At 28.3% G+C, this 19005-nt stretch overlaps 1 protein-coding gene across 5 annotated transcripts in view; it reads left to right on the top strand.

Annotated features, from left to right (window-relative positions):
• The window catches only part of LOC140449922 (very long chain fatty acid elongase 7-like), a 175969-nt gene that overhangs the window by 131148 nt on the left and 25816 nt on the right, over nt 1–19005 (top strand). For all 5 annotated transcript variants that reach the window (XM_072543341.1, XM_072543347.1, XM_072543358.1 and 2 more), the window contains one exon: nt 12888–13081. In XM_072543341.1, the coding sequence (XP_072399442.1) occupies nt 13021–13081 (61 nt within the window). In that variant the 5' untranslated portion in view covers nt 12888–13020. The remainder of the gene's footprint in view (nt 1–12887; nt 13082–19005) is intronic.

The raw sequence follows: 19005 nt of genomic DNA, 5'->3' as shown, positions 1-19005 counted from the left end.
ATTTTGAGCATTTATTGCAATAAGCTAGTGGCTATTTTTTTTTGAAAGCATCTTTTTAATTGTTCAATGTTCAACTTACAATATGAAAGTTGTAAATTAACACAACATAGTGTACGAGAAAAATTTTTTTTTGTGACAAAAATGTATAGGGTAATTATAGGAGAGATGGCGTACAAAATTTAGAACTTCGTTATAATCTTTATTTGAAAAGATACAAAATCGTGTAAACTATCAAGTTAAAGAGCATTCAGCTGACTACCTTTTAATAATAAAATAAAGATGTTATTTCTAAAAAAAAAAAATAAAATGAACAAAACGTATTTTAAGATAAAAGTCATCTCTCCTCTACTATATAGGAGAGATGACTTGCCACCTAAGGTGCGATGGCGTGCTGATATTTATTAATAAATATTTTATGAGAATATTTAAGTCTACATATTAATTTTTAGTTTTACATATTTATCTTCCACACACATCACAAAAGTTTATGTATTTACATTGTACAACCCTCATGCATCCAACGGGCACAATTGACGCACTGAATCCAATCTTCGCGTTTAGTGGTCTTTTCATAATCTTCGCCGCAGCTAACACATATTGCTTCTTTTTCATCGCCGCTGGAAGAATCGTCATAAATAATAGATTCGTCTCCATGATCTTCGTCAGAGGAAGAACCTTTATATTTCGTATTGTTTTTAGCGCTTGGTTTCTTAATTTTACGTTTCGACACTGTAGTAGTTTTCTTGTTTTACGATTAGTTTCAAGTTTTTTTTATTAATATTGGGATTATCGGTTAATATAGCAGCAACTCGCTTACTTATCTTTCTGACAGAAGCAACACTAGTTAATGCAGGTGCAGGAGAAATGATATCTAGTAACTTTCCCGAGGTCTCTTCCTCTGAATTTTCGTTTTCGGTAATAACTGTTTCTGCAGGCAGAGGAGTAATATCTCTGGAAAACTTTGGTTTGTTTATGTCAACTGAAGGATTGGGAATGTGCTCCGGAACTCTTTCGGAATTTGCTTGTGAATTGTTATTAGTACTGCTCGTACCCAAATAAGCGTATTCTTGAATTACGGATGGATCAATAATATAATATAATCAATGGGACAATAATAGTAGCTTTAAATAATGAAACATAATTTTGAACTGTTCAAAGCTGATTTTTCCCAAGCTGTGGCGAAGAGTCGACCAAATTGAAGTCTGCCTATTCTTCGTCCAGGATTTCCTCTTAAATACAAATTACACGACTGGTAATAAAAAGCTTTCAGCAATTTAAAAAATGCCCTATTAAGAAGCTGTAAAAACTGCGTATTGTGGCTTGGAAGGCAAAACAGAATAACATCGTTTTCGGAAGCGTATTCTTATGTTTCGACACTACTGCAATGGGAAGAGTGGCCATCCAAAAGTAGTAACACTATTCCTATCGGTTTTCTTGGGACAAATTGTTGTTTAAGCCATCGCAGAAAAAGTTCCTTTTAACATACGCTGATTTTTCACCCATAAATAATGTTGCACCAGGTGACATACCTTCTTCAAATTCCGCTTTTTTGTTTTTGTCTTTAAAAATGCACACCGGTGGTATAAAGGAACTCTCAGCGTTACAGCATGCAATTACTGAAATCGTTTCTCCTTTTTCAGCCGATGTTACTGAAGCAACATTTTTTGAACCCTTAATTGCTATAACATGTTCCGGCATGCTATTAAGCTGTAACCCTGTCTCGTCAATATTGTATATTGAACCAGGTTTATTCATTAAGGAATGATCATTCAAGATATTTTCAAGTAAACTGAAATAAGCAGAAACATCAGTTTTATTCATTCCTAAAGCTCTGGCAGCTGATACACCTTCAGATTTCCTTACTGACAATTGCTTATTTCTTCGTAGAAATAATTCCAACCAAGGATAACGAGCTTTTCGGCTATCCTTATTAAATTTGTGCTTTAATTTAAGCTTTTCAGCTAACTCAAATGCCATTGATCTTACCATTGTCCGAGTAGGAGCAAAACCATGTTGCTGTAATTATGTGATATAATTTACCAATTTAATTTCATTATTTATCCCAAGAGTAGAAGTCGGACCAAGTTCACTCTTTCGAAAATCCCTGGATTTTCGACCGCGGCGCAATGTCGCTCCTGGTATTTGAACATGTCTACTTGTGGCTTCGTTTACACCCATTTCTCCATTTTCAATTAATGTAATTGCTTGCACAAGCTGCTCCTCCGACCACTTGCCTCTAGACACACTTCCTTTCCGCGCATATTCCAACTCACCTAAACTTTTTTTAAACACCTAAGCGTTTTTACCTCGAAATTTTGGAATGTGATCGTGAAAGGAGGTTATAATATTATAAAAATATTATAAACAGGTTATAGTATTTAATATGTAGTGTAAAAATTTTCAATTATTCACAAAATATCTTAGCTTTACAACTTAAACACGTGTTAACATTTTAGCAATGTGAGTGAGGACGGGGATAGTAACAGCTAGTCATCTCACCTGATACGCCATATCTCCTAGAACTACCCTAAAGTTAATTTATTTGAAAACTGCAAGAGATGGCTATGGAAAATATTCATACAGATCGATAGTGAAAAACATATTTTTTTCAAAATATTGAATCACATACAGGGTGTCCCATTTGAAAAAAAAGTAATTGGTCGAAAACTTAGGAGGCCGGTTTTATGTCAATTTTGACAGCACCCAGTATAATGAAAAAGGCAACTTTACACTGTAAACGATAATGCTTTATCTGCATTAATTTTATATACATTATAGAAATATGTAATTTTCATATAAAAACAATTATATTGGCTTTTTATCTGTCGCACCCTGTATATATATATATATGTATATATATATATATATATATATATATATATATATATATATATATATATATATATATATATATATATATATATATATATATATATGTATATATATCGTTCGGCCTGTGACTAAAGAATTTTCTTTAAACCTTGGAGACGAGACTTTAATTTGGTCAGGCAAACGTCGAAACTTAACTTCCTGAAATTGAGGTTTGACCAGTTAAACTTCAATCATGACATGTATTAAAATATGATTATGTTAGACAATGTTTAATAGAACGTGATTTTTTTATTTTAATATTCATTGTTTTAATATTGTCGTAATTAAAATAAAATATTAACCTTTATTCTGACATGGTGAGGTATTATGACATTTAGAATTCTACAATACGTTAGACTTTTTTACATTTACATAATTTTAAAGAGAATCTTTTATTGCAGTAGTATTTTATAAAGCTTCTCTCCCAAATTTAGAATCTTTTGGGCTAATTCCTCTTAGATACAGCTAAATATGGGGCACATCATAGAAATTAAAGAAATTACCGTTATATTTATTTGATTTGTCGAAAATGTGTGTTTATTGTCCCGTGTTTCGTTCTTACTTTATATAAACCTCCAACTGTGTTATCTTGTTTGATACTCACAACATTTCGAGCACCTCCTTTGACTCTTATCAAAGCTGGAAATAATTATAGTTACAGTTTTTCCAATCGCAATTGGTGAAAATTTTTATTTAGTTAATTATTTTTAACAATATAATATAATTTTTATTAAAATCATTCATAAGAACATAGTTTTCATTACAATCTATTGTGACTTAACCCCATATAAACGTAATATTTAACTTAGACATACCACAAGAGTACCTTTTTAAATATTACATATTTTGATTTTTTACCGTCTGAGTACGTCAAGTCATTATGAATATCTTATTGATGATCTATTGCACGGTAATGAAATGAAAAAGACACATTACATTACTGCGGCCTCATTACCCAGTGTAGATGAGATTGCGGTGGAGAATAGCAAAAAACATATGATATCTCAACAACGTCTGTTTTTTTGTCAATATTTTATTTCTTAATTTTTGACTTGTAGCTTAGAAATTAATTTCCAAGCCGGAAGTGCAAACGCCAAAAATATATTATATACTGTTAACACAAGTTACTATATCGTTGATATTTATTTAGATAGATAAGTCAGTATAAAACGTGTTCGCGTAATTTACCCTTAAAAACTAATCCAACCAATCTAGCAAATGTTATATTTTTATTCATATCTAATTATTTAATTTTATTTAACTTAAAAACAATTTTTTATTTAGTAAAAAAACAAAACTTTGTCCGTCTTCAATCATTATAATTTCAATTTAATTATAGTATTTTTCACTTATGCTATAAATGTGTACTGATTTTGTGTAGGAATTTAATAGCGTATTATTTTTTTATACACATACCTACAATTTCAATCTCCTGTTATCAACAATAACTGTTTACTGCTTTCAGAGACAGGCGGTAAGTACACTGATACAGTTTACAATATTAATTCACATTTTTAACTTACTTCCTTGCACATTTGGGCTTTGTTCTACTTTATGATTAGCTTAATTTTAGTGTATTTTAATTAGATTCTAGTTATAGTTTTCGTTAAGAATTGATGTTAATATTAATATTAAATTCTTCTGCAAGATAAAAACATTTATTTAAACTTGCACAATACTAGCAATAGTACAAGTAGACCAGGAAACTAACGATATTCATTACACTCGTTGATACAGGTATCTAACAACTGCTTTTGATAGATTTGGTGATAAAAATATGTAATAAACAACAGATTAAACGTTATTTTTTACTTATAAAGAAAACATGTATATAAAGAATCCAAGATCGCTATTTAACTTTAAATACTAAAGGTGAAAACCGGTAAACTATTAGAAAATGACACAATTGTACTGAAAAAGTATAGAAAATTCTTTAAAATGGGTGTTTGTAAATATATTTTTGTTAATTTGTGGCTTAATTATTTTAAAATAGCTTCAAAAGTCGATTTTTTTAAAAATTATTAATAAGTTATCTAAAAATGCGCAACAAAATTTGGTTTCGAGTAAGAATAAGTACAATATTACAAATATTCAGCTTTAAAACTTTCAAGAAGTTTCAGTTAAGAGTTATTTCAAAATTAAAAATGTTTATCCCAAAAAGATTTTATTTATAACGTTAATAGGAGTAAACTATTGGGTCTACATGAATTTTAAAACCACCAATTTCTAGAAAAAAGCAATTTTTTTTCAAATTAAATCATTTAACGAATAAAGATTTTGTGCTTATTATCGCAAAACAGTTTTGCAATAGTACTGAGATATTTAGCTACTCAAATTAACTCAGACGCAACATGTAGGAAGTTTTTTTTGGTCGCGTTGGCATTTTACACGAATTAAAAAAATACATAATATCCTCCTGCGACCATTACAACGTGAGTTAGCGCCAAAGATAAAGGGTTTAAAAGCGAAGCGATCTAACTGTTTTAAAAACTAAATTCATAAATTCAAATTTATAAAAGTCGCAATATGTATATCTGGTTCTGATTAACGAAAATTGGGTTTTTTTTACTTGGGGTACGTCGAGGCATTTAGTTAATTTGTAAATTATTGATTTACCCAAGTAATTTGTTTAAACAATTAACAATTAAGCAATAAACAATAAAAATAATATTTATTTTGCAAAATTTTACTTTTTTCTTATTATTTTTTTGTAGAAAAAGTTATAAATGATAGTTATAAATTATATTATCTTATCTTTTACCAGTAAATTTTACAAAAAATTAATTTTTTTAATTATACATAAAAAATATGGAATTACTCTGTATCTACAATAAACATGTATTAAAATTTACACATACCTAATTTTACAATTTTTATTTATTATTATTATACATTATTCTGAAGCTATTTTCTTGTGGCATGTTAAAGTAATTACTATTTAAATGGAAATAAGCTACAATTGAAGTTTATTGACGTTTCAATTTCCACTTTGGAAATCGTTTAAAAAATACCATATATGTATTTACTGGAATAAATAATATTAAATAAAATTAAATAGAAATAAATAAAGTTAAATAAAATTAAATAAAAATAAATAAAGTTATATAAAATTAAATAAAATTAAATAAAATTAAATAAAATTAAATAAAATTAAATAAAATTAAATAAAATTAAATAAAATTAAATAAAATTAAATAAAATTAAATAAAATTAAATAAAATTAAATAAAATTAATTAAAATTAAATAAAATTAAATAAAATTAAATAAAATTAAATAAAATTAAATAAAATTAAATAAAATTAAATAAAATTAAATAAAATTAAATAAAATTAAATAAAATTAAATAAAATTAAATAAAATTAAATAAAATTAAATAAAATTAAATAAAATCAAATAAAATTAAATAAAATTAAATAAAATTAAATAAAATTAAATAAAATTAAATAAAATTAAATAAAAATAAATAAAATTAAATAAAATTAAATAAAATAAATAAAATTAAATAAAATTAAATAAAATTAAATAAAATTAAATAAAATTAAATAAAATTAAATAAAATTAAATAAAATTAAATAAAATTAAATAAAATTAAATAAAATTAAATAAAATTAAACAAAATTAACTAAAATTAAATAAAATTGAGTAACATTAAATTAAAATTAAATGAAATAAAATAAAATTAGCTAAAATTAAGTAAAATTATAAAAAATAATTAAAAAGCTAAATAAAATTTTAAAAAATATTTAAAAAGCTAAATAAAATTATAAAAAATTAAATAAAAATAAATAAAAAATTATAAAACAAATAAAATTCAAAACAATTAAATTAAATAAAATTAAATAAAATAAATAAAATTAAATAAAATTTAATAAAATTAAATAAAATTAAATAAAATTAAATAAAATTAAATAAAATTAAATAAAATTAAATGTATATAAATAAAATTAAATAAAATTAAATAAAATTAAATAAAATTAAATAAAATTAAATAAAATTAAATAAAATTAAATAAAATTAAATAAAATTAAATAAAATTAAATAAAATTAAATAAATTTAAATAAAATTAAATTTATTGATGAACAAAATAAAGTTATTAAACCTTCAAAAGAATACTGAAGATGTAAATGATGAACAAACACTATACAATATTTAGCAAATTCTAAAAATTACTAAAACCATTAAACAAAATTTTTAAGGAAAAATACTTTAACTTTTTAAATTTTAAACAACTTTAATTTGTGGTGGTATTATAAAAAAATACTAACAATTCAGTAATAAGTATATTATCCAATATAGTATTCACTTCTGTCGGCACAAGACCCACACGACGTTTTTTGAAGGTAATGAGTAACTAAAGATGGCAATTGATTGGATTTCCCGTCGTATGCGAGGAGCAAAATAACTAGCAATATATAAATATTTAAGTTTCCTATCATTTATAACCTTGTCAAATAATAATACGAGAAAAGTAAAATTTTAAAATAAATAATTATTTTAAATTGTTTTAACAAATAACTTGGTTAAATAAACAATTTACAAATTAACTAATTGAATTTTATATTCTATTCAACAAGCCACTTTAAATTAAGAGTAATTAAAAAAAAAATTTGTTAATTAGAACCAGAGATATTGCGACTTTTATAAATTTGAGTTTATTAATTCTCTTCTTGAAATAGTAAAATCGAGAAAAAAAAAAAGGGCTAACTCGGGTTTTAAGGGTCGTAGGATATCGTATTTTTTTAAATTCGTGTAATATGCCAAAATTTCGAATAAAAATTAACTCTTTATATGTTCATGCATCTGAGTCAATTTAAATATTTATAAGCTTAAAATCACAGTACTTTTGTAAACCTATTTTACAATATATTTAACATACTTTTTTTAATCGTTAAGTAAATGATTTAATTAGATAAAATAAGCGGTTTCCCTTCAATTCGGTGGTTTTAGAATTTATGTAGATCTAACAGTTTACGCATACCAACGTTGTAGATAAAAGCTTTCTGGGATAAACAATGTAAATGTAAATGTGTATTTTCCAATACCTGTTAAGTGAAACTTCTAATTTTTCTAGCTAAATACATGTTCATATACTTTCATCACACGAAATTAATGTGTGGATTTTTAGAAAAGTTAGTAATTTTTTTTCATAAAATCAAGTTTTGAAGCTATTTTTGCAATAACTAAGCAACAAATTAACTTTTATTAATAACTTTTATTATTATATACTACATATTTATATACTATAATAAAAATTTTACATATATGAGTTTTCAGTAAGATTGTGTCACTTTTCCATAGAATTTATCGATCTTTAATATTGAACATCAAATACCGATATTACATTGTGTATATATTGTTTATAAGTAAAAAAATGAGATTAAATCTTTTAAATATTTTGTTTATTACATACAGGGTGTTTCAAAAAAAGGTAACCCCGTCTCTAGGGTAGGTAAAAAACTGAAAAATAATTGGGGTTTGCTTAGTAAAAAATTTTTGTTACGCCATCCGTTTTTAAGATACAGGGCGTTGAGCAAAAAAAATTTTACACGTTTTTTTTCCGATTTTGCAGAAACTACTGGCAACATTGTAATGAAATTTTATACGAAAATGTTTTGGAAGCTGATACATCCCATGAATTTGTTTTTATATCTGATTCTCATAGAGGGCGCTAGTTACACGGATCCTACTAAGTATTAGTCAATATAACTTTTTTAAGAGTATAATTATTAATCAAAATTTCAAGTAAACTTAAACATCATTCAATTTTACATGAAAAAGGTACTCTTGGTAAAACTCGATACTGTGTACCGTTTTCGGAATATTTTGATCTGAAAATTATGAAGTAATAATTGATGCTGGTAGTAATGATAAAGTTCTAATAGGTATACCTCTATTTTCTCCAAGTGTGCCATGGGGATCTGACATTTATTGATTGTTATGACGATAAATCAACAATAATAAGAGTTTTGAAACCTTGTTATTTATAAAATCAAATCAAAATGTACTCAAATGTTGAATACACTGACATGTTATTAACCTTAAGCGAATGTTTAGGATGTTCTAGTGCAGCTGTGACACGTTATGGAGAAAAGTTTCCTAGAAGAAACTTACGAAGTAAAAAAACATTTAGAGCCGTTGAAAGACGTTGTCGAGAAACTGGGAATGTGAGACCAAATAAAATAAATTCTGGTAGACCAAGAACAACAAGAACCATTAATAAAGAAAATAATATTTTAAATTTACTTGATCAAGATCCAACAGTTGGCGTAAGGAATATAGCAAGACAAACAAATACTTCTTTTTCAAGTACTTGGCGGATACTGAAAGAACAGCAATTATATCCTTATCATTACAGACAAGTCCAAGAGCTCTTGCCAGATGATCTACCGGTTAGAGTAGATTTTTGTGAAATATTGCAACAAAGGACAGCCCACAATCCAAATTTGTTAAAATGCATGTTTTTTACGGACGCGACAAGGTATGTTTAACTCCCATAATGCATACTACTGGTGTGATGAGAATACACGAGTCAAAAGGGTATCACATTACCAACACTCATTTAAAGTTAATGTTTGGGCAGCAACTTTAGGTAACAAATTAATAGGTTATCATATTCTACCTGGAAATTTAAATGGTGATATGTATCTTGATTTTTTAAACAATTCCTTATTCGAGATATTAGAAGATTTAACGCTAAACGAGCGGAGATTTTTATTTTTTATTCACGATGGAGCTCCACCACACTTTGACAGAAGGTGTCGTAATTAGTTGAGTAATCATTTTCCGAATCTATGGATTGGTAGAGGTGCAGAAGCTCCGATTCATTGGCCTCCTCGGTCATGCGATTTTAACCCTTTGGACTACGCAGTTTGGTCGTATATTAAGGAAAAAGTCTATACTACAGAGGTAAATTCACGCCAAGAATTGGAAGAAAGAATTCAACGTCAATTTAATGACATAATAGCTGATCCCCTACCGTTTAGAAGGTTAATGGAATCTTTAGAAAAAAGAATAGGCTTGTGTATTCACGAAAACGGAGGTCATTTTGAACACTTACTGTAATTGAATTTTATTTTATGTTCTTAGTCATTAATTTAATTTTCTTCTTGTGAGTTTTGTTTAATTACTAACTATTTTATACCAGCATCAATTATTACTTCATAATTTTTAAATCAAAATATTCCGAAAACGGTAAACAGTATCGAGTTTTATGATGATAATGATGTTTAAGTTTACTTGAAATTTTGATTAATAATTATACTCTTAAAAAAGTTATATTGACTAATACTTAGTAGGATCCATGTTACTAGCGCCCTCTATAAGAATCAGATATAAAAACAAATTCATGGGATGTATCAGCTTTCAAAACATATTCGTATAAAATTTCATTACAATGTTGCCAGTAGTTTCGGCAAAATCGTAAAAAATGCGTAAAATTTTTTTTTCTTCAACGCCCTGTATCTGGAAAACGGATGGCGTTACAAAAATTTTTTACTAAGCAAACCCCAATTATTTTTCAGTTTTTTACCTACCCTAGAGACGGGGTTACCTTTTTTTGAAACACCCTGTATTGCAATCACCAAATTTATCAAAAGCAGTTGCTGGATACCTGTATCAAAGAGTTTCACGAAAAAGGCTTTTTATTTGCTAATTTTTCTGGTCTAAAGTCTGTTCAGCTAATGCAATTTGACCATATGGGATGTGATTTTCATAAATTCTGGATGTTCTTATCCCGAAATTAAAACATTGTGTATTTATATCCTAAAAGCACTATATACTAAGTTCAATACTCTACGTCCTCTCTATACGGAGTTACCTATAACTTCGTTTGATGAATTGACCTATTGATTCCAAGGTCATTGAGGTTCTTGCGAGTAAAAATTTTTATGTGCCAAATTTTAAGACTCTAAGATTTTTTCCTTAAGAAGTGTCGTACAAACACAGATATATAACAGATTTCTTGGCCTTTACTTTGTAAAATTATTTGATTCATCGTTCTGTCGGTCCATGATATTTGTCAAAATTTTCGGTAAGCCTACATTTCGAAAGCCTTCTCATTCTTTTACTCACTGTTTTAGTGAGAGTCCATGCTTTCATTCTATAGGATAGAATGCTGAGGACGTATTAGCGCAATAAACGTATTGTTAAGAGAATTATTGACACTCTGTTTTTTATTTTCCCAATTATGTTCTGGTTTGTTGTGTTCTGCTTTTGATTTCTTAAGATAACTCCCATTTTTCATTGGTACGATTTATTCTAGGAATGGGTAAGTTACGGAATTTATTGGGTAAGTTTTTTTAAAAAACTTACCGTTTTTCGGTTATTCAACATCATATGTTTAGATATTTGAATTCGATAAATAAAATTGTACTTTTGAGCAGCCATACCTTTGTTAATATTAAGTTTACGGTAATAATAAAAATTGAATTTCTTTGCTGTATAAGCTTTACTTTAGGTCAAAACAATTTTCCTAATAAAATCTAAATTTTTGGCGTTATTCGTAAAAAACCAATTAAAAACAATTTTTTTAACATATATTTTGTTATCTTTCATATTAAACAGAATATTGGTTCCTATGGTGCTTATGATCAAATCAGAAAATGATAAAGTTACAGCAATTCTACAAATAGATAATTATTAGAGAATTGCTAAAAAAAGAAGAATTGTTTTATCAATATTATTAAAAATATTTATGAAAAAAAATTTTAAACATTGCATAATTATTTTTCAAAAACGTTTCGATTTTTTATTTATAAACAATTAAAATAACTTTATAACTGTTCCCTACAAGAATATTGTTTTTTATATTTGGAAAGCTTGCATTTCGTTACAAGTTCTAAAGAAGAACAAATTGTTTTAAGATAATTTGGGACGAAGTTAGTCCCTTTTTGTTAACTTGACAGAATCTTTGTTTATAACAATTAAAAGCTAATTAGCATCACTTAAAAGAACATACTTTTAAGTTTTAATGTGACAAATTTGAAAGGATTCAACGGAATCGTCCACAAAGTTTCAAAATGTGGTCCTTAAAATCGGCCGGCTTTGCAACTCGCGGGAGCAATGGAGAGGAAAGGAGCTGTTAAATGTATCTCTGGTTCTTGTTTATGGATATCGACGTTCTTTTTTTGAATTTGTGTGTACTTTTTGCGAAAATTACGAATATGTATTATTCAAATAAATAAATTTTTAAATGTCTAATTTGTTTAAAAAATTGTTTAATTTTTTCTTTAGTGATAAATGTGGTAATTTTTATTGTAAAACATAAATATTTATGACCTTTAATATTAATTTTTTTATTGATCATTATTCTTTTAAATGACTAATAGGATATTGCAATTATTATCAACAAAGCTGCTGTCAATTTAAAAAAAGGGACTTTCCTTGTCCCAAACTGTCCAAATTGTCCTAAGACAACTAATTCTGTTTATAATTTGAAATTAAATGCAATCTTTTTAAATATAAAAAAAGCAGTTTTCGTGTAGGCTACAGTTAAAAAACTATTCTAATTATTTATAAGCGAAAAATGGACATATTTTACAAAATAATTTTGCGATTTTTAAAATCGTTTTTCTTAAATTTTTTTGATAATATTATTAGAATAAGTCTTCTTCTTTCATATGCTATTAGTAGAATTACTGTAGCTTCATCATTTCATGACTTATATTGTTGCAAAAAATTTAATTTGGGAGAAACAAACGCCTGTTGAAGGTCTCTTTTAGTATTAATGTTCAATTAAATCTCAAGTAATCATGACACATACAATGAAAATACGTTAATGTTCAATTAAAACAAGTAATTAAGCCAAGAAGACAAATAATTTAATTACAAACAAAGACATCCATTATTTTTACAAGAAACACATTGTGCGTTTTACAATATTTAGGGAGATTATTTAAAATAGTAACATTAACATACAATATAGTTTCCACCGTTTAAATGGTATAGGAGAAGGTATTCCGACCGTAAATAATCTCTGACCTTATTTTTGTTAAGGTGTATTATTTTACTTTCCAGGCATAGATAAACCGACAGTCTAAAAGGTATAATTACTGATAGTAGCACCAACCACAATTAGTGATATTTAGTATATAGGTTCAGTATATATCCTGGTGCTAATTTGACATAAACATATAAGAAACGTATCAAAATGGAAAACGGAACGACTTCTCTTCTTGATGGGTTCCATGAAATGTTCGACAGGAATCAGGGTATGTACTTTTTTCGTTATATCGTGCAGTAAATATATATAATATATAATATATATATATATATATATATATATATATATATATATATATAAGCATGTAATTATGTAGTCACTGGATAACTTTTTGTTTGATAGTTAAAACGTGTAGTATGTGATGTGATGTGTGATGAGAAAAATACTTGCATCGATTTAGGGATTTATAAATTTTTAGTGGAACTATTTTTAAATAACCAATCAAAACGTCAAACTCATTATTTTGCTGATAACTCAAAAACTTGTCTATTTAGAGGTTTGACGTCAACAGTTAACTTTTTCAGTAAAAAATATACACAAAATGAGATATAATAAATTAAAATCGGTTAATAAACAAAAACTTATTGCAAAATGAACAAAATTGCAGTTTTTAAATATTGATTATAACTTTTAAATAAGTATATACAAACAAATTTTGTTATTTTGTAAAATGTGCTTAAGTATACCCGAACTTAAAGGCCTTATCGTGTTTGAATCGTGTGCAATAGATTGGTCAGATCGATTAAATACTTTTTCGAAAATTTAATTTGTTTATAAGATTATCCAAAAAATGAGCTAATTTCTAAGGCTGTTCCAAATAATTCGACTAAATGGATCTCAATATTCCGGGGCTTATTTTCTTGTTTAAGACGTATACTAATAAACTATGGAAAAAATTTAAAAAAATTACATTTATGTATATATAATAGTTTAATAATAAATAGCACTTTTTAAGCTTAAACGACTAAAAAATATTTGAAAAGCTGGTTAAAAAATACAAATTTTAGAACCAAAAAAAATGTTTTTAGTCCCTTAAAAGCCAAGATAGCTCATTTTTTTAATCACAGGTTAATTAACAACATTAAATGCTGAAATTAACCAATCTTTTATAAGAAAAATAGGAAAAGTCGGAGTGTTGCAAACAAAAAGTACTTTGCTTTTCGACTAGAATAAAAAGAGTGACGGTAGCCACTGAAGGGCCAGCTGCGCTATACCAAAAAAATTAGCATATCTCATTTTGTGTATCTTTTTTTTTTCAAAAAGTTGTCTGTTAATGTCAAATCTGTAAATTGACAATTTTTTAAGTTATAAGCAAAATAATGAGTTTTTACGTTTTGATTGTTTATTTAAAAATAGTTCAACTAAAAAATTGATAAGTCCTTAGATGAAAGTGTTACTAACTTGATTGGTCTTTTATGGGCATGTGATGAACGACGAAGAAAAGCTTATACGTGGTGCAAGGCGGATAATTCAATTTTGCCTAAAGCCCGACATACAACTTACCGTAGAAATTATGCTACAGGCTAAATTGTCATATAGAAGCAGGTGTCCAGTTGTATTCCTTAAGATAAAAATGAATATTTGGGAGTATGTCTCTAAGACTTTTAAAATAATTCGTTCTAACAAACTGGCGGCCACTGAGTACAAAATATGATGGTTCTGTATTACTATATCCTCTGTACAATATACTATGTCATTTTATATTCTCAGCTAATCCTAGATATTTCTAAGCATTTCTAAAAAAGTTCGCTACTTGTTTGTTATTTGTGTGTACATACTAAAGTTCGTTAGTCCACGAAAAATTCTACCAGTGTACCAGTTCTGGAATTTTCCAAAACATTCCAGAAATGTTTCCATCTTATCATGTCCTATACACTTCAGATCAAAATTTCATAACATCTAATACAGTCCATAATGTTTGGTACTACATACCAATTTTGTGTAATATTTTTATCACATTTCTTATTATTTACTGTCCTCTAATAATTAAAAGACTAATTAATTTAATTTTAGCTACTGCTTCAAACATTCATGCTTTTTTACCTTTCCTCTAAAATAAATAAGTATGAAATCAAAAGTATATAAGAGAAGCAAAAAACAATATTTTTTTAGTACTACTTATTTACTCCTGCTAGAACTTTTTTTTTTCTATTAGAATATTCAATGGGTACTGGACTACTTCCTTGCTTTAGTTGAGTTTTTGTCTCTAATGAATATTTTAAGAACTTCTTATGGTATAATAAATTATAAATTAATAATATCCATCTTAAATCAGAACAATTAATAAATACCTTATATTCGATTCCAATCATATATAAACCTCGCTTGAAAAAAGTTTTGCACCCATTTCAGATCACTGTCACAATTTTTTTATGTACATACTCAATACAAGAAGTGTTGCGAGGAGTTCGGAGCTGAAACATTGGTAAGCAAGCACCGTACAACGTGCGTGATGTGGGTTGCCTATCTAACAGTATTATCTGTCGTAATCCTACTTTTTCTTTTCGTCTTTTTCGAATTGAAGTTTTTTATTTATTTTTGGCATTTGTTGATGGTTCTCCAGCTTCATAGTGCTAATATGTATCGTACGCTAGTGGAATACCATATTTTCAACAACTAGAAGAGCTAATTGTTTACCCAAATTATATCACATCTAATAGAGTTACTACCTAATTCCATTCTAAGTCTCTAGATACCGTTCGTCAGAACGGTAGCTAGATACCGTTCCAATATATTCCAGATATAACCAAAGTTATATGCTTAACATTACTTGATACTCAATTCTTTAAGAATATAATAATAATTTTGAGCTCCTTAGGACCAGAAGGCCCATCGCTTGGTTTACTAGTCTGTTCCATTCTTACCTGTTTGCTACTTTTTGTATTCCAATTTGGAACTTTAAGTTCATTTATTTTTTTTTAAATCCTTGTTTCACCTGATTTTCGGCCTACCTGTCTTCTTCTTTCCCTCTTTTTTTTTTCATTAGTATTCTTTTGGGTAGTTTCATGTTTTACATACTTTGGATATGTCCCAACAATCTCAGTCTTTGCGATTTTATGATCGCTACGATGTTCGGTTCTTCATATATTTTCTCTAGTTATATATTTGGTCTTTTTATCCACACTACATTCCATACATGTTCTTCAAATATTTTCCTGGAAACTTAGAGGACTTCTTTCCTGCACTTGGAGCGTTACTTGTTCGGATTTGTCCATCGTCCACATTTCACTGGCATATAATGCCCTCGTAGGTCTTATAACTATCGTATATATTCTTATCTTAGCCCTTGTATATATGTTTTTACTTTATAATAACTTGTTTAGAGCAAAGAAACAACGATTACCAGCCGTAATTCTTGCTTGGATTTCTTCCTTCATTTTTGGTCTCCTGGTGATTTTCGCTTCTAGGTACAGACATTTTCTTACTTCTTCAAATGTATGAATTTTCCTTCTGTGATCATTGTCAGATATTATCCTTGTTTGTATTTTCGTTTTATCCATTCCATATATCTTGTTTTTTTTCGTTTATGTAAAGAGTAAAAATCTAGTTTTTTATTATTTCTTTTAATTCTTATTTACTTCTGTCTATCAGTACAATGTTATCAGATAATACTAAGCATTGGTGTTTTCATTGATATACAAGTCGTATTTTGTTGATTTGAAAAGGTATTAAGGTCGCAGAAGGACATCGTGGTTGAAGAACATCAGACAGTGGGCAGGAATGACTACCATACATCTATTTAGAGCAGCTGCCAACAAAGTTGTACGGACCAACATGATTGCCAACGTCCACAGAGGATAGGCATCACAAGAAGAAGAAGAAGAAGGAAAACAAAGGTCAAACGTTTAAGTCGGAACCAATTTTTGTAAAACTTGCTAATGATGTTAGTAGAAATGAACGAATGTTAATAACGTTAGTTGATGTAAATGTAAGAGATATAATGGTGTCTACTAAGTTTATAGTTTTTCCTAATGCGCCTAATGAAACTCTTTTTGTATTGATTTTTTGACCAATGCAGAAATACTCTTAGATTTGCATAATAAAGAATTGTATTTTGCCAATAAAAGCACATGATATCAATTGTACTTTGAAGCCAAGTGTACAGAACTTACTGAAATGTATTGCTCTGAAAATTTTAAACAGTATGAAGGAACGATGCTACAGCCTATGCAGAGCATCGCATTAACACTGGAAATAGCGCCTCAATCGCACTGACACCATATCGAATGTCATCTGCAAAGAAGGAAGGAAGTGGCGAAAAAAGATGGCGGTATGAGACTTTGCGTAGATTATCAACGTTTAAGCGCTGTCACTACTAGCGACTCTTATCCGTTGCCACGTATGGACGATTTATTAGACTCTGCTAAGCGAATTTTTTATACGGCTTCTTTGACAACAATTTTAAGAAGGATGCTAAACAATAGTGATACCAGCATATCCCTATGTCGCATTCTCTCACTGACTTTAAACTTATTGGTTTATTTTCCATTTAGCCCTATTTTCTGCTTTTCTGAGTGTCACTTTTATTATTATTTACTAATTACTTACTAATTTTTTACTTATTCCAATTTCGCGTAGTGCCTTGTATATTTCTTTTTGTTTTACTCTGTTAAAAGAGTTCTTGTTGTAGTGCCTATCCGTTTTGGACGTAGGCAACCATTATGACAATCCGTATTTTGCATACTGCTGCTCTGAAAAGATTTGTGGTTGTTATGTTGAACCACGTACGTAGATTTTTCAGCCAGAAAATCTTTCGCCTTTCTGGTCCCCGTTTTCCCTTTACTTTTCCTTGTAGAATTAATTACAGTAAGCCATATCTTTCGCTGTTTCGCATGATGTAACCGAGGTATTCGATTTTGGCTGTTTTTATTGTGATCATCAACTCTTTTTCTTTTTGCATTCTTCATAAAAGTTCTGGTTAGTGAGGTAGTTGGTATAAGATATCTTGAGGATTCACTGTGAGAATCCACGACTCAACTCCGTATATATATATATATATATACAAGGATTTCCACAGTTTTCACTGTATTCCTTCACTCAACCGTTTTCTCCAATTTTTCCTGTTTAGCCAGTCCCCTTCCTGTAGGTTTCTTCTACTCATTGCTTCGTCCACCTCATCTCTGAAAGATCTTCGGGGTCTGCCTCTCTTTCTTCTTCCTATCGGGCTCCACTCTGTTATTCTATTTATCCACCGATTTTGGTCTGCTCTTCTGACATGTCCGTACCATGTTAATCTCTTCTGTTCGATGTAGTCTATTATGTCGGAGTTCATTCCCATTCTCCTCTTAATCTCCATGTTATTTATTCTGTCTCTTCTTGTTACTCTGCAGCTTCTCCTTAGGAATTCCATCTCTGTTGCTCTTATTTTGTTTTTGGTTTTCTTATTTATTGTCCAATTTTCACACCCATAAGTGAGGATACTTCTTGTCATGGTATTATATATTTTTTTCTTTGTTTTCATGCTGATGTTCTTATCCCATAGTACCGGGTTCAATTTTCGTATGCACTCTCTTGTTTGTCCTAGTCTATTTTTTATATCTTCCTCCGTTGTTCCTTTGTTTGATATTATGAAACCTAAATACTTATACTTGTCTGTTCCTTTGATTTGTTTACCTTCGTCTATTTCCAGCTGTTTTATTTCTGTATTTTCCGTTGTTAGGTATTCAGTTTTTTTAGGTTTATTTCCATCCCATTCTTTGTATATTCCTGCTCCAGTTTTCTCATAATAAAACTGAGGTCATGCGTATAACAGTATAAAAAAGATATAACATCGTGGGAACCTGACTTTTATGGGTATTGGTAAATCATGGCCTTTAAATAGCTTAGCCGTTTTTTGAAATACAGATCTTGCTTTCTCTATCCCACATTTAAATTCTAGGGAATGGTCCCAATTCTCATTGACGTTTGTACCAAGATAGGTGTATGTTTTTACTCTTTCTATTGGTTGACCATTCACACTAATTCACACTGATTCTTCCAATATGGTGTCCCTTCTTAGAAATTATCATACATTTTGTTTTCTTAATGTTCAGTAAAAGTTGATTAAGAACGCTCATTGAAGAAAATCTTGTTTAAAGTCAATGAATAGGGCCACTGTAGATTTCCCATATTCGTAGCTATCTGCTTGTATTT

This window comes from Diabrotica undecimpunctata, chromosome 1 (assembly GCF_040954645.1).
Source record: "Diabrotica undecimpunctata isolate CICGRU chromosome 1, icDiaUnde3, whole genome shotgun sequence".
NCBI classification, from domain to species: Eukaryota; Metazoa; Arthropoda; class Insecta; order Coleoptera; family Chrysomelidae; genus Diabrotica; species Diabrotica undecimpunctata.
Note: the sequence above shows the minus strand (reverse complement) of the source record. Positions and strands in the feature narration are given on the sequence as shown.